This window comes from Cydia fagiglandana, chromosome 12 (genome assembly GCF_963556715.1).
Source record: "Cydia fagiglandana chromosome 12, ilCydFagi1.1, whole genome shotgun sequence".
Lineage (NCBI taxonomy): Eukaryota > Metazoa > Arthropoda > Insecta > Lepidoptera > Tortricidae > Cydia > Cydia fagiglandana.
Window position 1 is genome coordinate 17,022,345 of NC_085943.1, and position 22,248 is coordinate 17,044,592.

General features: G+C 34.4%; 2 protein-coding genes across 2 annotated transcripts in view; one reads left to right on the forward strand and one right to left on the reverse strand.

Annotated features, from left to right (window-relative positions):
• Positions 1-1,888: 1,888 nt before the first annotated feature.
• Positions 1,889-3,994, reverse strand: LOC134669618 (tyrosine--tRNA ligase, cytoplasmic). Its single transcript, XM_063527275.1, has 2 exons — positions 3,683-3,994; positions 1,889-3,603 (listed from the first exon to the last, which is right to left on the reverse strand). The coding sequence occupies exon 2, from the start codon at positions 3,579-3,581 to the stop codon at positions 2,007-2,009; it is 1,575 nt and encodes a 524-aa protein (XP_063383345.1). The 5' UTR covers positions 3,582-3,603; positions 3,683-3,994; the 3' UTR covers positions 1,889-2,006.
• A 151-nt stretch (positions 3,995-4,145) lies between these two features.
• LOC134669617 (RNA polymerase II elongation factor Ell) overlaps positions 4,146-22,248 on the forward strand; it is an 83,757-nt gene continuing 65,654 nt past the window's right edge. The window contains exons 1-2 of the mRNA XM_063527274.1: positions 4,146-4,481; positions 22,027-22,074. Of these exons, the coding sequence (XP_063383344.1) occupies positions 4,347-4,481; positions 22,027-22,074 (183 nt within the window). The 5' untranslated portion in view covers positions 4,146-4,346. The remainder of the gene's footprint in view (positions 4,482-22,026; positions 22,075-22,248) is intronic.

A 22,248-nucleotide genomic window follows, 5' to 3' on the forward strand; every position in this document is an offset into this window, starting at 1 on the left:
TTGTCATTCCAAAGAGAGATTTGATCTACTCTGCTAACAGTTAGCTTGCAGTTTGTAAATACTTTTCCATTAATATTTGACTAAGACCAAAATATTCTTATTTTTATAATAATTAACCCTTTGACCGCCGTTGTCCGGTATAGAAGACAACGATAGAACGATACGCTGGCGCCGTCGTCTTGTATACAAGACACAAATTCAACCACTGAGTTAATGGGAAAATAATAACAATTGCAATTTCATTTACACTCGTGTTCATATTTAAGGTCTTTGTTTTTTCATTTATTTGCTTTTTAAGCCGCTATATAAATCCCTTCTTTTATAATAAGGCATTTAAAAAAATTGCTCCAATTTTCAACATTTTTCATGTTCCTCGTCGCCGTTGTCTTGTATAAAAGACAGCTAGGGATGGGAATGTTAACTCGATATGGGAATTTTTAAAGTAAATATTAAGTCAGAAATATGTTTTTATCTAAATATTTGAACACTTGTTAATCGCCAATTTTTTTCAACGAGTAGTAGGTATAACTACTTACGAGTACTAGAATACGTAGAACGAGTCAGATAGGCATAACTATATTTAAAGTTCAGGCAGCTTCTTTAGTTCTATAAACTAGAGTCAGACAAGTAAATTTGCCCTTGTAGATTGTGGACTATTTAATTGCAGAAGAGATAAATAAAAAAAATAATTGATGTTCTTTTATAGCTTAGTGGGAAGGGATACACCGCAGCGACCGCTTCGCACAAGAGTGGTACAGGGACATACCTGTTTATCAGACTTTAGTTTTTTGTTATAACATTGAAGTTAATGTGTAATTTTTTTATAACAAGTCGTTGAACGTTTTTTTGATAAGAGTTTACCTATATTAATGTAAACCAAACTGAAATTTAATTATAGATTCTAATTCCGGAATAATATCTTCACTCATTAAAAATTCAACCCACGTGTAATTTTCACTAAAACAGTTCCGGTATATTGACTTTATCGACACATGATGCGCAGCTTTAACGTTACGCCAATAAAGTTTACGTACCGACAAGCGCTTACGCCGTTGACCTAGAGACTATTATTACTTGATCCGCGCGGAAACAGTCCTTGTCGATCTGCACTGCGGGCAGTCCATGCGCGCCGTTGTCTTGTATAAAAGACTTCTCGTACAGCCTAGTGCGGCGATATCACGTCTTGAATCGACATTGTTTAGTGGTTGTTTTTTATGTTAAATCCCTATATTTTAAACATTTTCGGGTGTAAAACATATGTTTAATTTTGGCAATTTGGAATTAAATTAAAACAGGATAAGGACAAAGCTAAATTAAAAAGATTTTTACCATAAATTGTAAATATCGATATCACTATTTGCAATCCCTAAACTTTTTATTAGTTGTTTACTTAAAATTTGCTCTGGCGTGTGAGTGAGCGTCTTTGCGGACTAGGTCCGGCGGCCAAAAGGTTAACAAATATGTATGTAAAATTGTTTTGCTGTTCTTTTATTGTATTTCGTCATTATATTATGGTCTCCGAACGCACCCGACACCTAGCAATGAAAGTTGGGCACTAGTGCCTAACTTCAGGCTTATATTTTTTTTTAATTAATGTTTACTTTTGTGGCAATGACACAGCCCCTTTCTGCCACTGAAAATCTATTTTATTTCAAGCACTAATTTACATGGCTCATGATGAGGATAATGTCGTAGAAGCAGGGGGGGGGGGGGTCTACCGTAAACACCGAAGGCGTAATTCGAGTGACAGAAAGATGCTCTTCGGTGTTCGTGGTAGGCTCTCAATATTTTAAAATATTGTGCTCTTATATGGATACTCAAGCATTTAAAAAAAATCTTAAATCTAAAGAGAAATGTTATACAGGGACATATAAATATAACAAAAAATTAAACAGAAAATATGTTTATTATTTTAATATAAAACTGTTTAATAAATAAGCATTATAAATCAAATACAAAAATAAAGCAGACCGGGCTTAAATGGAAATGAATACCTACGTAATATATTACTTAATTGGAGCATTTTTCATAGATTTTATAGTTGTTGGATTGCCATTAAGTTTACTTATAAGTTTATTCCCCTGCCAAGTGGCCAAGAGGCTAGCATTTGTCTTAAGATCAACTTGTAACTTTTCCCAGACTTTTTTCTTGGGGTTCAGTACCTCATCTGGTTCACCAGTTTCATAGCCCTCCACAACAATCCTGTCACCCGGTTTACTGCCTTCTGGAGGCAACAACGGCTCCACTTGCTTTGGCTCATCAACAGAAGCACAAAGCACCATACCTTTACTTTCCACGCCCCTCATTTTGGCAGGCTTCAAGTTGCATAAAACAACAACTTCCCTATTTTGCATCTCCTCAATAGGCACAAAATTAACCAGGCCAGATACAATAGTTCTTGGTTCTCCCTCGCCTACATCAATCTTTTCAACATATAGGGCATCAGCATCAGGATGTTTAGACACTTCAACGATACGGCCAACTCTAATATCAAGCCTTGACGGTGAAACTTCATCACTTTCGGCATTACCTTTGCCTTTTACTTTTGATGGAGGTGGGTAGGCCTTCTTTGTGAGCTCTTGTAGCTTGGGCTCCTTAAATATTTGTTGAACTGGGGCCAGAAGCCTATTAATAGCTTGTTCAACAGAAGCTTTCAGATCACCTGGATGAATGTCCTGCTTGGCAAATGCTGCTTCGAGATCCTCAAAATTAGTGTATTCTACATCACCGCCATATTCTGCTGCTCTACTTATTTTAAAAGTCTCACCTGGTTTCATCAGTGGGAAGACTACATACTTGGTAAAGGAAAGTACTCCATTTTCTGTAATATTGCCAGGTTCACAGAAGGCCTTTTTAAGCTTTTTCTTTACATTTGCAGGATCGTCCAAGAGATCAATCTTGCTATCCTCTTCAGATGCAGACATTTTACCCCCTGTTAAACCAGGCACCATGGGGTTCATAAGATGAACCCTCTTAGCATATCCGAGTTGAGGAAGATATTTCTCCGCCAAAGTAAATATTTTTCTCTGATCAACTCCACCAAACTGAGCATCTACCTTTAAGTATTCTTCGTCCAAAGCTTGGAGTCCCGGGTACAAGAGACCGCTTAACAAGGGATGGTCTACTTGCTTGACCACTTCAGCACCAGCTTTTTTTGCATCATGCTCAGTAATGACAGATGACATACGGTACACATCCAGTGTGTATTCCTTATTCAGCTGATATTCAGTGCCCCTAACAAACTTTAACTTATCTAATGGCACGCCAATCGAAGTCAGCATAGCTTTGATTGCTGCCTCATAGTACTGTGTGCGGAGGGCCAGTAGATCCCAGGGAGCTTTCATATTGTCTAAGTATGCATGCAGGTCAGCAAAAAGAATAGTTACTTCACAACCTGCCTTCAAAAAGTCTGCGATCTTAGACATCGGCACAAAGTAAGCAACATGAGGTCTACCTGTGGTAGCAGTGCCCCAGTAGATCTTTAAATCCCTTTGCTTTATAATTTCTGTAAGTTTTTCATCTCCTAGTACTTCCTGCAAATTTCTAGTGATGAGAAGTTTCTTGTCTTCCCAAGATGCCATGTTTTCTTGAAATGTCTCCTTTCTGAAATCACACATAAGGTTAGGGCTGAAATTTAATAAATATGAAAAATAAGTATTGATAAATATTAGTTAAAACTTACAAGTTTGAGGTGACCAGATAGATATTGCAACAAGAAATCACTGCAGCCAAATAATAGATACAGATGATAGATAAACACCATTCACATATGGAGAAAATTAGTAACACACGTAGACGTAAGATAGTGGACGATAAGTAGCTTACGAAATATGGTTGAAACTGTAAATCTTAACCTCAAAATGATAATGTACTGTTTTTACCCTCTATTCAATACAAATAACATTTAATTGGTGTAGGAATATATACAATGTAACCAAATCCCTAATGACTGCATAGTTTTGAGGCGTAAAAAAGGAGAAAATAGGAGTTCTAAATAATTTCTAAATGGCATGAAGTTAGCAACGTTTCAAAACTTCTTGTTGCCAACCGCAAATTGGCGCTAGTATCGTCTGTGGGCCAGTGAATGCTCGCGTTTCCTGTCAAATGCGCCATTGCGCATGACAGTCAGTGCGGCCTTGCGGACTGAGGAGCGCTGCCAACAAAGGCCGAGTCGATGGGGTTACAAAAAGATTGTTAATTTGGACATCAAAACCCTTTGTTGTTGTAATTATTATTATAAATAGGTTGTGAATCTGTGATTACTGTTAAGAAAATGTGTGAATGATATGAAACGTGACGACTAGCAAAGGAGTCAGCTGGTCCACAGTGCGAATAGTGAATAAGAAATGGCGGCCTTGCCAGCAGGTGTTCAGTATGGGTTATCATCAGAGTCTAGTTATAAAGAAAATAAGGAACTAGTGTTTGTGAAACTTACGGATTCAGCTCTGAAAGCTATAGAAGACTTTATTAGGAATAATAGGGTAAGTACAAACGCCATATTGTTACAACCAAAATAAAGATAGAGAGGCCAACAATGTCAGAGGCGCCATACTTATATTACAGTAATCAAATTGAAACTGCAAAATAAGTGTTTTTTGCTAAGAATAAGCGTCGGTTTGAGCTAATTGTCTTGTAAAAGAAGTGATACGACTAGGAAGCCTAACGATAGGTACGTTCCCAACAATGTCACGCCACGTCAACATGTAGAATATTTTGCTCTATTATTTTCACCGATTTACATTTCATACGGCTATAATTAGAGGATTCTGGTCATTTTGTTGCGGAATTTGACGTTTACTCAGGAGTTTGGTTACAATCCAATTTATTGTTACGCCTTACGGCTCCTGTAAATAGAACTACATTGCAGTAAATATCTGACTTGAGGCAAATAGAGATTATTATTTCAATGACACTCAATGGTTGCTTAAAATAAAATACTTAAGGAAGTTTAACTTAATATACCTTACTGTTTTGCCATAAGGTAGAGCTGATTTTTAATAACAAGATGATAAGAGGTCACATTTATTCTCAGTAAAATAATACACTATTTATTGATTTCTTCAGCTTTATACAGTTTTCAAATTACAAAATAGTAGTTCAAAAATATTGATATGCATTACTTTATTTGAGGGGGTTATTGTGACAGAATATGCACAATATTTTCTTAGTAAAAACAAAAGAAAAATCCCATGTCTGTAATTTCTATTAGCGATAATTTGCACATTTAGTGATGATAATAAACACTGCATGATTGGTACCTGATGTTCTAAACTAGACTATTGGTAGCCTCTTAAAATATAAATCTTACCTGTTCAAACATATTTTTTTCCCGATAAAACAGCCAGCTATCACAATAAAATGTTCATTTTAACCAACTGGTCAAAATAGTCATTAACTTTCAATGTATATTAGAAACTTCTTAAAACTACTACAAAGCCTGAAATATGGAAAAGAATTGCAGTTATGTCTTCCTTGTACACTAAATTTTTGCACCGCCTACAACTTATCTGCTTTGCCTAAAGGTTGACTGGTAGAGAATGCCTTATGGCATTAAGTTCGCCTTTTGTACAGTGTATTTCCTTATGTGCAATAAAGATTAATAAATAAATAAATAAATAAAAAAGCTACCTAAGTATAAGATGTTATGTTATACTATTGTATTTAAAATAGAGTATGCTAGATTACACCATGTATGTTGTCCAAAGGTGGAAAACATTCTTGTTTTTTTACAATAAGTAGTTATTACTTTTATCTTTGGTTTCAAACATTTAAAAACATTTGATTTCGATTATTATTACAGTTCTGTGTTTAGAGCAGGAAAAGAGAATATATTTTGGCAGCATTTTTATAATCTATCCCTGGCAAAGATGTGTCTAAGCAATGATACTGTATAGGTATGTGATGCCTTTACTCAACCAATTGCTATACTATATATTACCATTTACCTGTAGCTTTATTCTGTTTATAAAATATTACAGTTTTTTTTGTACATTGATCTATTCTGGAGAAACTGGTAAATACTTTATGGTCTGAACAAAATTAATCAAAACTTAGTTCAAAAATATAATACACTTTACACAAGTAAAAATTACAATGTTTTTAGTTTACAAAATCCTTTGGAATCATGTAATTTTAAAAATGTTTTATCATAAACCATCAACATTTATAATGATCTTTTAAAATTAGGTTTAAAATTAATCTTCAATATAATGGCTGCTTACCATCAAGCTGGCAACTACCTATTGATAACATTAATAATATCAATAAAGAGAATCATAATCTGTATGTGCAATGTTAAACAATATTGCCTGTTGCTATTGAAGTATTGATGTCTGAGTATTACAGCTGGTATCACAGATGGCGCTACATGTAGAATACATCTTTATATGTTTCTAACAAAATATTTTACAATTATGATACCATAAGCTTAGATAATCGGTAATTTGCGACTTAATAGTGATATAATATAACTTTTATGGACTATCTTCACTATGTTGTTACTTGAGAGCAGGTTTTTAGGCATATATGTATATGTAGAAAAATAATGACTAGTTAGCTAATACGGACTCAGGATAAAACCTACTTTTTATCACCTTGTGATCACCTTGTGATAAAAAGAAGGATCATAGACAAGAATAATTTTTATTAATTCACAATCTTATGGTTTTTCTCTTAGGATAAGAATTGTATTGTCCTATTATTGTAAAGATTAAGTATTAACTTGTACAGTCAACAACAGAGCTGTGAATACAGGCAAAGTGTCAAAAATATGTATATAGTACTTTATTGCCTGTACATTAAGGTCGTGTATACATATTTTTGGCACTTTGCCTGTATTCATAGCTCTGTTGTTGACTGTACCAACACTAACTTGTTGTATTGTAGTGTAGGTACCTACTATGGTGGTTCAATATGCTTGTGATGTGACACTTCTAATGCAACTAGCAACCATAGGCTATGATGTCCGCCTTGTAACAGGGTGACATTTGGTACATTTGTTTGGTTTATAAAAAAATTGGTTTTCTCATTGATTGGGTTTTTTAAAAATAATCTAAATTTACTAGTCATTTTATACTTGTTATTGGCAGCCTACAAATAAATTAATACAAATTTAAACATTTGTTCTGTAAGTATAGGCTTCAAGGGCTCTTTCGTGCATCAATAAAACATTTATTAAGTATATCAGCAATTGATGACATGATAATACAGTATAGCAACTTAATATTTACTGATAGAATTAATTACAATTACATTATTAAAATAGACATTACAGAATTACGAGCATGCTAAGTTTGAATCAGGGACCGAATACCAGTATATTTTTCATACAAATTAAATGGTACTGAATTTCGGTATCTTGGTTGATTAAATATATTTTTGCACTTAAATTAGCTAATCTGATCAGTCAGTATCCTTACCTAAATACTATTCTATAGTATCCAAGAAATATTGTGAATGCTATGAGATATTTTGATTTTTAGTATGCCGGTAATGGTGGTATGAACTCTCTTTACAGTGAATGCTTTCTTATTCCATAGTGGTGCTATACTTAACAACCTTAACATTGCACTTGGCATGAAAATTAGTGTGGTTAGGTTACCCTGCCATATGTACCAATGGTAACTATTGCATGCCCTGATCAGGATCTCATAAATGAAACCAGTGTTTTATTTATGAGATGCCCAGATTTTCCAATATCTGCCATAGTAACCCAGTACTGGGAGTATGCCTTAGTTACGAGTACTAGCATATCTAGAGTATCAAGAAAATAACAAACAGAATATGGAAAAAGAAATTTTTATTTGGACAGTAAGCAGGTCATAAGAATGAGATCATTTCTTGTCTCTGTCCTACGCTACATCTTAAGTGGAAAATAATGTTAATGGTGGAACTAAATAATAACTTCCATTATATGTACCTACTTTAATTATAAATAATGTTTCATCACATCACAGTGCTTAGCCAATGCAGATTGTTTTCTTAGCATTACAAATAAATGGCACATAATTTCTTCAATTTTAGCTAAATTAATTTGCCTTTATAAGTATCTTTCTAAGACCTATATTTTCTTATTTCATTACACAAAGGGGTCTACCGGGACAGATAGATAGATTTCTTATACGAGTTAACACATATGTGCCTATTTAATTTATATCTATTAGACAGAATATGGACAAATACATAGAAAACATTCATAACTCAGGAAAAAATATTTATGATAAACACACAAATAAATGCCCTCACCGGGATTTAAACCCGGGACCTCCAGCTAGGCTAAGGAGGCTTTTAACCAACATTAGTGTATTCATAACAATTTTAGAGGTTTTATTCAGTTCATTGATTCTAGAATTAAAGATAGCTAAAACAATTATAAGAACTATACTGTTGAAACTTGCTAAGTAGATGTATTCTGTAAACCGCATTAAGATTTTCACACAAAAATAGAAAAAAACGATAAATTTTCGACGAAACGAAGGGTTCCGTACCATAATGCAAAAAAAAAAAACAAAAAAAAAAGCAAAAAAAAACGGTCACCATCCAAGTACTCACCACTCCCAACGATGCTTAACTTTGGTCAAAAATCACGTTTGTTGTATGGGAGCCCCATTTAAATCTTTATTTTATTCTGTTTTTAGTATTTGTTGTTATAGCAGCAACAGAAACACATCATCTGTGAAAATTTCAACTGTCTAGCTATCACGGTTCGTGAGGTACAGCCTGGTGACAGATGGACGGACGGACGGACGGCGAAGTCTTAGTAATAGGGTCCCGTTTTACCCTTTGGGTACGGAACCCTAATGATATTGAGGTTTATAATATCATTTTCTTCTAAACTGAATAGTTTGCGCGAGAGAAACTTCCAAACTTCCATTTGATAGGCACTGAAATGAATTACTACAATTTTATTTATCTTCAATCTTAAGGGCCATTCAATATTAAAGTCAAAAGGGCATTGCCTTCATTTTTTCTGTGATAGAGAATTGATTGATCATAATCATGCAGCTAATCTGGCATCAAAAACGACAATAATGTCATACAAACAAAGATTTCAAAAGTAAAGATAGGCCCTCCGTTCATATAATGCCGAGCGAAGATGCGCATGAACAAAAATGTGCACAAACACCATTTGCACACCAACAAACTGGCCTACTTCGTAGTGCCCGTAAGGCCCGTCTTTACGAATTAAGTCAATGCACACACAAGGCAAAAAGTGATTGATAGATTTTCATTGTAACACCCAAACATTGGTTCAGAAGTGTTAACCCACCCACCAGCAAATGTAGTTGTTTTATGCTAATATCATTGGCATTAAATCTACTATTTATTCCCAAGTTGTAGTTTGGCGCGTGTCCGTTTGGTTGCACGTTTGGGTCGGGTTTCGCAAACCGCGTTAGGTAACAGTTGGGCTGCTGCACGAATTGTCGGGCGCCGGTGAAAGTACATCTTAAGACTCTAACATTACTCGTTATAAAAGTCTAATTAACTTGTTCCTCATGCTTTGATTAACTGCGATGCCAATCTTTACAAGGGGACTGAGGTTTCCCTGTTCTGTGGACGGAACTTGCGGACGCGAATGCGAATATATAATATCGTGCAATCATAGGTTGGTAATGCCACCCATATTGATTATTGGGGTTACAAAATATTAGAAGTCTAAGATAACGATGCCATCAATTTGCATTCATATGTGTAGGTAGTTTTTGCTATAAAATTAAGGTTGAGTACTCTACTTAGTTATGCCTAATTCACGTCGATATCTTTGACTTTGACAGTACATTATAACACTAGACCTTAACGAATGTGACCGACAAGAAGACCCAAAGACTGGTATACATCTGATATATGATCTTGTGAACATACTGATAGACATAATCATCATTTTGAGTTTATCACTGCCACCAAAGTCAAAAACAAAAGAACACAGAGTGGACTATTATAGCTAGCCCACCTGTTTATAAATTCGTCGGACGTGCACGTGTTTAACAGCAATCTTTTCAGTCTGCGCATATCGCGACCCATTCTCTGTTCACAACAAGCGATTATCGCCGCTCCCCTTTTGATCGGACAACCCACACTCCCTTAAAGCCTCCGGCTGACCTACGTCAGGTTCGCCGGCCGTTTTTTGTTACGGTTCTGTGAGCGTGCCACCTGGCCTTTTTTCCGGAGTTCGGGATCCATTGAAAGGAATGAATCACTTTGTAGCGTCGCCGATTGAGTAGGTAGACTTGCATAGGTGCTGGAGAAAATAATGTAAAAATAACGGACGGGACGCCAACACAATCGCATACAATAAAATTGTAGTTAGGTCCAGCTGTTGCCTTACTAAATAAATAAATAGGTGCTTATTATTGTTATAAGCAATGTTTAGATAAAGGTAATTATATTATAACTAACCACTTTAAACTCTCCCTAAATATTTTATGATAATTTATTTATTTCGAGTAAATGGATTCATAAGAATCATAAGCCTGTATTTGGATATCAATGACCTAATTTTTGCCCTTATAGTTTTAAATATTATCTTGACTACCAAAATGTTGCACAAAAGCTTAAAGTTCCATTAAACGGAGATGGATTTATTGGTAAAGATCGGGACATGCGTGACGGTAACGATGGGGTCGGGGTCATCGCACCCTCCCCCCGGCTTGACACCTGGTTGCCCTTAGCCGGTTACTCGCGAACACATGTTCCGAGTCAAGAAATCCTTACGACGCTTTTTCTAAATAAACACCCTAAGGAATAAATTATTAAGTACTTAATAGTTATATTTCTTCGGTGGACCATAGAGAAATCATACTCACCAAGTGATAGACACTCATAGCACAGTATCTATTTAATAAATATGTGGAGTACAGACGTGAGTTTAAGCTGTCGTCAACCAACATTGTTACACAAATCGATGTCTCATCTCATCTCAAGCTTGTATGATGTGATGTACCATCGCCCACACTGTTAATTATTGTACATGGTGGACCTTATGCCTTTTGTAATAAGGTCCACCGATGTACGGTAGTGTTGCTATTTGTGTACTTACGATAGACATAGGTGTACTTAGAGCAAGTATTTCGTTCGTAAGATTGATTTGATTGTATGCTAAGTTTGACAGTAGTTACCTACAAGGCGATAGCTGTAGGAGCCATGTCTAATTGGTCCGTTACATTTGTAATACTAATATCCTTTTTAGGGTCATTTCGGTTCAATCAAGGTAAACGTTTGTGAAAATTTTGTACGCGACATTTTATAGTACTCTCTAGGGTAGGGTTACCAGATGATAGGAATTTTCCTGACATGTCAGGAATAACCAAATTAAATTACAATGTATCAAGCATACATAGATATCGCCTACGGCTAGCCCAAACCAACCCCCGATATGAGCGTCAGGAAAAATATTCAAAATCAGGAATTTTGTCAGGAAATCCCGAATTTGTAGCTGGTAACCCTACTCTAGGGTAACACCGGTTTAACAATGTTTAACGATAACTTGGGTGATAAAGAGATAAATTTGGTCTGAAACGAGATAGTTATTACAATTTATTCATTTCTTGAACTCGACTTGTTATCTACGTAGTATATAATTTATAATCCTTAAGGTAGGCAATAGAAACGTGAATGAATATTGAACTAATTTATCAGTTTAAATGTTGATTGAAGCCTGTAATCTATGAACACCTGTGTTTATGTCTTAGGCTGGAATAGCCAACACTAAACCAAACCCGTTTGCTAAATGTCAGCCAATCTCCGACGAGAACACAGCCGCAGCTTGCGTAAGCTGGATTTAAAGGGACTTTTCATGCTGATAGTAAGGTTTTTATTTTTACGAGACATTAATATGTAGTAACTCTACACTGAGAGAAAAATCATGACCAGGAATTAAAAAACATTTCTGTACTGCGGGAAAAAATGAAGTTTTAGTAATAATTATGGATGTTTCACTATTTCTGTAAAGTTTATTTATTTCTACAAACAGCTCAGTAATCCCAAATATAATTTCAACAAACAGATAATAGAAATTGCAACTACTAATAGAAATTGCAAAATTCAATTTGTTCCTATTAGTTAACTCTCCTTGTCCCCGGATTAAGTTTATTTTTGTAATTCTAAGTGTATTTTTGTTGTACTTTTCTCTCAGTGTAACCAGAGAATAAATAATAGTACTAGGTACAGAAGATTTACTCTCTAACAAGACGCGTCTGTTACGATTAGGACAGATATGACCGCTAGGTGGCCACGCGCGGCGCGGCTTATGGCTAACCACCAAAATTGGTGTGGGACGGATGTACCTAAGTACTTGTACGTGTTGCACAGAGCTATAGTTCGTTTTTTAGCATTAGAAATAAGGTAAACAATCTTGATGTGTCTTTTAATTGAAAAACACATTTTAAAAATAAGTTATGGCAAATATGTAACAATTATGAATATAATACGATTATTTATATTCTTCTGCTTTCATAAGTAATCGTTACTGATTTTTAAAAAGCGTTTTTTAATTAAAAGACGTGTCAAGATCGCTTACCTTCTTACAAGTTCTTTCTAATGCTAAAAAAACGAACTATACCTGTTGCAAAGCGACGAAATCGCGGAGTGAACCACGCCTGCTCTAACAACAATAGTCTTTCAAGCTATTTCCGTCTGTAGAAAAGAAGCTATACTTAATTTCATGGCAACGTACTTCATTTCCGGATTATTATATTTATTATGGAAAGATAGAATACAATTATTTTATTCAGATTTATTTCTTGTACACAATATCAGCAGAAGTAATCTTAGATAATGTTTGTTAATGAAATAATTTACATTCTTATCGGAACTAATAAGAAAGAAATAAATGAATAATTTATTTTGGCCGACATTATATTATAAATATTATAATTCATGATAATTATTTATAATTGTACCTTAATTAAGGCAAAAAGAATACTTTATAACGTAACAAACAATTATTATCACAAAATTATTACATCATTCATATCTATTTACTTACTCAATTAGCCGTAATTATGGTCGACAGTGGCGCCGCCTAGCGGCTGTATGACACATTCATTGTTTTCATTTCATTCATTTTAATTCCTGGCACAATTTAAAAGAATTGCTCAGTTATTATTCATATATGTGACGTCCCACGGGTAAAGGTACCTTATGGCGGTTGGCGCTTACGCTATTATTAATGCCGCTCCAATATTATTGCGGCGCTATGCGACGTAAGCGCCATCCGCAATAAGGTACCTTTTGCCGTGGAACGTCACATATAGGGTAATTCGCCAGTAACTGGCCGGTTTAGTAACGGCCCTCCCTAAACTAAAGAAATATTTTATTCACCTATAAATATAATTCATTTTAGTATAAGGTGGCCAGTTATTGAAACCTTATACTAATATGAATTCTGTTTATAGGTGACTAGAAATCATTTTTAGTTTAGGGCGGTCAGTTACTGGCGAATTACCCTATGTACATGTTTTAGGTGCTTTAATAATATATATATTATTTTAGGTCCATAATAATATATGTATTATGTAATAAGCAAACCAATCCTCATCAGATTCACTATGTGTGACTTGTATTCATGTGAATGACTAGCAGTAGTCGTAACGAATAAGTTTGTACATATTAGTTAATGTTAATTTTTTGATCTAGTTATCTCGCATAATAAGGTGGCGTGCGTGGATCGCGTTAGAATAACTTAATCTTGATAAGTAATAGGCACCTATTTAGTTGAAACTATTTGATAGCAGCAGACGGGATATAAACTCGCTTGATAATTGTAATAAAATGGTTGAGCTCAGGCGATCTAATCTGAATGTGACACTGATTGTGATTAGTGATCACCTTCTTTATTTCATGCTTAAGTCCAGTCGTTTCTGTCACTTTAAGGGCTCATTTAGACGATGAGAGAACTCGCATGCGAATTTTATTACATTGCTGTTTTTGATCGGTCGGTTGAATTGGATGTAACAAACAGTCCGCAATGTAACTAAAAACGCATGCGAGTTCGCGCGCCGTCTAAATCAGCCCTAACACCTTATTAAATTCCATTGTGATGATGAGTTAAATAACTAAATAATGTACACATAATATAATTCACATCCACTGTGCTTATCATCCTTACGGAGTAAAAATTACGATAAGCGAAATTTCATAAGTAATGTACCGGAACATAATATGTGATTTATGTCTGAAAGATAAAGTATACTTGAGTGACTCATCAATCTCATCATTGCCAAATTTTCATAATCTAACATCACCCCTTGCCTTGCTATGATAATTAAAACTATCAAACTGCGAAGATCGGGGTCCTGGGTTTGATCCTGGTAGGACCATTTATTGGTGTTTATCACGAATATTCCTGAATTATGGATATTTTCTATGTAGCTTTTTAAGTACATATCTGTATTGTCACTTAGCAAAAGTCTTATTTTTTTAAATAGTTTAGGCTAGGTCGATTTGTGTTAGATTGTCCTCAAATATTTATTTATTTTCTTTTTGTATGTTACGTTAAGGCGCATATATTCCATTGTCCACACAGTTAATTGCTAATTCGTGAACCTAATTTCAAATACACATACATAATCTTTACTACGATGGTCTAAGGTTTTGTACGAGAACAGCAAAATTTTGAATAATCGAAAACCAACCCGTTTTTCGGCAGAATATGTGTCGCTGGTCCCACTTCGTACATTTTGTCCAACGATGTACAGCCACGCCTGCAAATTGACGGCTTTCTTATCTCGTCACCACTCCCACGTTTCAAGTACCTAACTGACCTCAGCAACCAAGTTTACATATCGAGTTTACCTGTTTTTTACGGTATCTTTTAGACTAGGTATGTTTGTGTAGCACTAATATCCATTAATGTTAATTTTAAAACCGCACCCGAAAGCCGAAGCATCAACTAAAGTGTATCGTAATTTCCTACAACTATTTCTCTTTTGTTTGAGTCAATTTATTATTTTGTGGAAATAAGTAGGCGTCACAAATATTGAAGTAAGTGATTTTGCCAAAAACCTGTAATTCGGCCTCTCTCCGGCGACTACAATATCACATTAATAAATTTAATTTTATGAACTAAATGTAGCTAATTGTAAAAAAATCGTTATAAATAATTCAAATTCAAACACAATATCAATCCACAGCGCAGGCGTCGTTATATTTGTTATAGTTCGTTTTTTTTTAGCATTAGAAATTAGGTAAACAATCTTGATGTGTCTTTTAATTGAAAAACACATTTTAAAAATAAGTTACAACAAATATGTAACAATTATGAATCTAATACAATCTTTTATATTCTTCTGCTTTCATAAGTAATAGTTAATGATTTTTGAAAAGCGTTTTTCAATTAAAAGACATGCCAAGATCGCTTACCTTCTTTCAAGTTCTTTCTAATGCTAAAAAAAACGAACTATACACACAAACATATAGTATCCTTGTGCTTCGTCAAAAAAACACTTTATATTAAAAACAATTTATATTAAACATTTTTTCCTGTGTCAGTTATCTCATAAACAGTCCTTGATGGACAGTTGAAATTCTCACAGAGGATTTATTTCTGTTACCGCTATAACAACAAATACTAAAAAGTACGGAACCCTCGATGGGCGAGTCCGACTCGCACTTGTCCGGTATTTGAACTCGGCCCAGTATCCAGTTTAATAAAATTCAAATCTAATAGCACGCAAGCGATTTCTGGAGAACAATAAAATTATGCCGTGTCGTGCGCAATTTCACGCAAACTGTCGCGGGTAATTAATTAATTGTAGGTACTTAGTTACATAATTTAAAGAAAGAAAGAAAAATATCATAACAATATTTATGGCAGCGTTTATTAAATCATCAATAGACGTTAGTTATTAATTGCATGTAAAAAGCGATGAACTTACGATAAAGAGGTGTGATAGGTACACTAATATAGCAATAATACATTATTTACTACTAGTTTAGTCTAGCCAAACGATTACAAAAATTAACTCTCATAATATAAGAAATGATGTCGGTATTTAATTAAAAACGTTATTTAGTTCCAAGAACAATTATTATATTATTTAAAAATAAAATTAATTTAGAGAGTAAGAAAAGATATTCTTTATTTTGTGAAACAGGTTACACATGTTTACATGTTTTTATGTATTACTTTAAAATCTATATGTAATACTAAAATATGGGTAAATTTTATTTATCTTATGACTTTTAAAAACTTATAGTATGTTTCGTTATTATAGTTTATAGATATATAATGTACACACAAAAGTAATTTAAAATTGCGTCTCTGTGTGGTTTAGTAAACGCTATTCAACTATATTTTCGCCAGTTAAATTTTATACTTTTAATTTAGTTTTACTTTAGTGTTAAACAAACTAATATCAAGCAACATGTATGTTTGATAAATAAATAAATAAATTTAATATATCTTTTTTTTTTAAGATGTTTAAGTTGTATTTTATGATGTTGCATAATGAAATGGTAAAGGTTTTTGGCTAAGGCCGCGGGCAAAATACTCTAAGGTCACATTGTAACGTTCCTTAAAATCTATCGGTGTAAATATTTTTGTACAAGGTTGATAAAAGTAATGTAGAAAATAATATCATTAATATTTAATGATAATGACCTATTTGTGTACTAAAATTGAAAGATAAGCTTTTGATCAATTACAAAAAAATATCATATTGTTATTGAACATAAAACAATAATTCGCTACGCTCGTAGTTAAATTTTGGAATCTTGCTTGCTCGGGTATCAATATTAGCACGAGCAGTTTAACAACAACTTTGCCCCCTTGTAAAACAAATAACTATTTTCATGCCCCGCAGTCTAAACGACTAATAGATCGTGTCATTCACGAAGACGCGTGTGCCTTGACTCGTATTGTCATGTTATTAAAGGTTAGGTTTGACAAATCTGCACGCCATCGTGAATTACACGAACTATATCATATTAGGTGCCGTCTCTATTAAAAGAGTGACGTAGTTACATTAATGTAATTCGTCGATAATGTCTGAACTGTTATTTTATCTGTATCAGTATTATCGAAAGTTCGAAACGTGCGTAGTTGAACTTGGTTGTTGCAATTACTATAATGAAAGATTGCCACCATTACGCAAGTGTCACTATCATAGGCGAAGATAACGCAATGGGAATGACGCGTGCATTATCTTGTTTTCAAATGTATAAGCCTTTATAAATCACAGGGAACATATTTTGATATTTCTAACAGTAAATTTGAACCGTATTCCAAAGTGATAAGGTCCTATTTTGCGTAATTTCTGCCAGGTAACGTGTTAATTTCATACCTTACTTAATCGGTACAATTCCACTCAGTTTGTTGACAGGTCGAGACATTACAAATCTTGGAGCATACGATTATATATCCAATACATAATACAACATATACTCTCACTGCGTTTATAATTATACCTACATCCTTGTTTATTAATATACTTGCATCCTTACCTTATCTTTTATTACATGAATGTTTTTCGAATTTCAGCATTTTTAACACAAGCACAAGCACTTAATAAAACAAGTGTAATTTTTCTTGCGATTTTGTTCTTGAGAATATATTAAACACTCAATTTCGACCTTGATATTAAAAACTAGTTTTTTGACATTCGCAAATCAAGTTGAAGTCTTGAATGGATGTGATTCGCTGTACTTGTTCTTTATATGTATTAACTTGTACAATATATTATTATGTATTTGCAAAAATGTGTTATCTAAGGCAATAAAGTTAGTTACCTAACTTGTTATTGTCAATACATCGTAATACTAGGTATTCAAAGATGTCAAACCAAATAAGTGACCTTAACCTTAACAATAACTGCTCCCTTTTAATTGCAATAACGAGTATGTACTTCAAATTAAACTTATTAAACGAAAACTTCTACATATTATCGGTACGTTCTACATATTACAGACGTCAAATATAGGTATAAGTTAAGTACAATGTACAGTTGACGTCAAAGATATGTTTACATTTTTCGCCTAAAGGGGTCGTCCATTACTTACATACCACAAAGTTTAATTTTTTTTAGACCCCCCTTCCCTCTTGTCATGCTTTTTCATAGGTAAAAGATATGTCTTTAATACGTACTGTCGCACTTGACATGACCCCCCCCCCCCCCCCGTTGCTGTTACGTAATATGAGGGTGAACCCTTAAGACATAGGAATAAGGTGCAAAAGACATCGACTGTGCTGTACACATTAATATCTGTCAATATAGTCATCAATTATGACGTGCTTTACATACATACATATAATCACGCCTATTTCTCGGAGGGGTGTAGGCAGAGACCACGGATTTCCACTTGCTACGATCTTGGCATACCTCTTTCGCTTCCTTCACTTTCATAACATTCCTCATACACACTCGCCGGTTTAGGGTGGTCTTGACCTGGCCTTTCTTCAGGATTTCCCCGATCTGCGTTATTGTAGGTCAATTAATATCATCGAGTTGTTATCGACAATACGAGACTACAAGTCATTATGATCGCGGACAGTACCTCTGTGAGGGAAACCCCAGCACTTAAATTCCCTCGTGGTATCCACAGGCACGGAATATCGTTTTCGCGGTGCAGATTTCATTGTAATGTTTTCTTATAATGATTCTCGTTATGAATAAATTGTAGATTTATTAGAATTTCATTATCATCATAAGGATAATCTAGTTTAATGATAACTTTCAACTTTATTATGTCATCCCGTTGCAACAAATCCTCAAAAGGCGACGAATTTAAAGCAGGAACGTTTAAAGAAACTTAACAGTAATTATTAAGTTATTTGTCAAAGTACTTAATTATTAAAAAAAAGATAATGCCGTGACACTTATTTAAAAACAATACAGAGGTAAACAAAACAGGGTATTATCGCTAACAACCAACCAGACAACCTTTGAGTAATAAAACCTCTATGTTATTGAACTTTTAAAAAACACCTTTTTTGGTGTGGTAACGTGACCTTTGCGAATCCGAATCACTCCAGGGAAGTCGATTACTGATAATTGTGACGTAACAGCCACACGGCACTAAGAGTCACGGCCATGGGTGCCGCCAGTTCCGGGTCATCCCCACTGCTTCTAGACGATGCAACGAATTTCACTGCTAGGCGGTTAAGTAAGTAACTAAAGCAATTTTTAAGTTTACATCATCAGCCCAGTCTAGTTGTTTCTCGCGTTCGTCCATCGCCGTTGTGCAACTACACGACTATCCGACACTTGCTTATTGTGACCAAACTTGTTGCCCAACATGTCGGGCTTCTTATCCAATTAAGCATTATTAAACCCTTTTCTAAAATGGATTGGCATATTTCGATGCTATTGAATAATGTATTTTAACTTAACCTTTCGACGGAATGACATAATGATATGTTCTTAATCATACGTCAGGTGCTAGTCTCGAGCGTTTACTGTTGATGGATTTTTAACCGTGGTGCATTACACAATGTTACAAACATTGGCCTCCTAAACAAATTTACAACATCACTTAACGTAAAAAGGTTAAACTCTCAAGTTATTAATTTCTCCCAATTAATAACGAGTAAGTGCGTGTTTAAAAAGCGTATTCATTGTGGTGTATTTAGGTTAATGCACGTTCAAAATTCTTGAGCAAGTACCTGTATACCTTATCATACGCGTGCTGTTTAATGTATGTGAATTTTATCGTAGCATAATAATGGAAACCTAAAATGACTAATTGTCGAGTCCAATGGGGTTGGCAACTCTCAAAGGTTTGCATAGATGGCGCCATCATAGTTTGCCCCTTTTTAGGGTTCTGTACCCAAAAGGTAAAACGGGACTCTATATTACTAGTCCGCCCGTCCGTCTGTCACCAGGCTGTATCTCACGAACCGTGATATATAGTTGAAATTTTGCCGCTGTTGCCGCTATAACAACAAATACTAAAAAGTGCGGAACCCTCGGTGGGCGAGTCCGACTCGCACTTGTCCGGATTTTTTCTATGAGATTTGGCTGGCTGGCACCCAGGGCATAAAAGCTTCATTTATAAAATCTGCTAAATACTTGACCGGCCAACCCCATTGTAGGTAGTACACGGCTGAGACTGAAAGAACTTCAAAATGGAATACAGTCAACAGCATTTTCTACACTAAATATTTGCAAGATCTCTGATTCACATTTGGCAAGAGGATATGTGTCTTCGCACCTTCTTTGACACATTTTTGTAAATTTTGCAGGCTATTGAAATCCTTTGCATAACGCAATAACGTAACGATACGATAGTTATGTTATGAATATGATTCATCGTTAGACGAACGTCTGTACGCGCATGTATGTGAATTACCGTAACGCAAATTAGTCGAGTTAAATATGAATATATTTTCCTTGTACTGAAGCGCATTTGTTCAAAACACTCTGTGTCACTGAATGCGGAGTTATACACGGTGTAACATGACGAAACCGAATAATTTCAACAGCGTATTCCTGATCATATTTAGAGACAAAAATGTCCTATAAACTTTTTTGAAATTCGCCTAGTTTCAGAGTTAATACCAATTTAAAAAAAAAAACGTATTTTTATTGTTACATAGTGCAAAACGCATTTTTGATGGCGATGTTGCTGCTATGGGACGTAGTCTAAATATTCTTATTGATAGATGTCAAAAAGTGACAAGTAACACTTTGCAAAAAGTAGGTTATTACGAAAAAAAATCTAAAAATCAATTTTAAGTGACAAGTTTACCAAGAACATTTATTTTTTATGTACAAATACATTAAAAAAATGGAAAAAACAAAACAAAAAAATCTTTTTTTAGCAAAATTGACCTAAACTCATAAATTTTAGGGTTCCGTACCTCAAAAGGAAAAAACGGAACACTTATAGGATCACTCGTGCGTCTGTCTGTCTGTCTGTCCGTCTGTCACAGCCTATTTTCTCCGAAACTAATAGACCAATTAAGTTGAAATTTGGTACACATATGTAAGATTGTGACCCAAAGACGGACATGTTGAAATTTAAATTGACTTTATTGTGTATTTGTTGTATAAGAAATTGTAATATATTGAATTTTTAAGTTAAAGTATTTAGTTAAGTAATAGTAATAAGAATTATTTAATTTAAGGCACTATTGTATTAGGGTTACCTGTAAGGATAGTTGCTGTATTTAATAATAATAAAATAAATAAATAAAATGTAACGTAAACAAATGAATTTTAAACATAGGGGCCACTTTTGGGGGGTAAATGAGAAAATTAAAAAATAAAAGTTTTTTAAACTATATTGTGTTACATATCAAATGAAAGCGCTCATTATAAGAATCTCATATATATTTTTTTTATAATTTTAAAATAAACAGTTTAGAAGTAATTCAAGAAATAAGGCAAAAATGACCATTCCCCCCCCCCCCCCCTTTATCTTCGAAACTACTGGGTATAAAATTTTGAAAAAAATACATAAAATAGGTCTTTACCCATAGATGACGGGAAAACCTATTAGAAATATGCAGTCAAGCGTGAGTCGGACTAATTACTTAGTTTTTGATCCGACCCCTACGGGTTTTTTAAAGGCAATTCACTCGCGTTTCACATATAAAAAATACATTGTTCAAAATTGGGTAATGTACGGAACCCTTGGAACGCGAGTTCGACTCGCACTTGGCCGGTTTTTTCCTTCTTTTGACCTCAGAAATGCGTGGTTAAAATTATTCGGTTTCCTCATGTTACACCGTGTATACCATAGGTCAATAACGTCAGCCCTTATATTTGAAATTAATTCGTAAAAAATACATATCAAAAACTTTTACTTAGTCATTAACAGATTTAGATTTGTCTTTCCTGTTCGCGATAATTGAAAACGTTGGCGTAACAAATACTTATAATATTCATACGGGCCAAGATTACTTTGGTAGGTAGTCAAAATCATATAGGTTGTAGTATCCTATCGGGAACAGGAGAGACAATTAAATTTAGAAGGTATATTAAGGAAATAAATACGCTCTAAAACAGCATAGTTGCAGAGAAATCTCTGTAGTTGCCTTTTCTTAATGATGCTATGATTTTATTTAATATGTGTTTTTTCTCGTTTCAGGATAAATTGGCAAAACCTACGATACAGTTCCTACCCGGAAATGAAGGGGTAAGTGTCTTCTTGCTTTAAACTTTTTACTGTCAACAATTAATAAACGATACGAGCCTTGTCGACCTTTCTAAATCATGAAATCTTCAGACAATCACACCTACATTTCCAAATGATGTGGCAATCGGACCAGTTTTAGGAGATGCAAAAAATCCGATGCAAGTTGACTAAGAA

Coding starts and splice junctions, on each gene's coding strand:
- LOC134669618 (XM_063527275.1), bottom strand. CDS start 3,581: ATGGCATCTTGGGAAGACAAGAAACTTCTCATCACTAGAAATTTGCAG.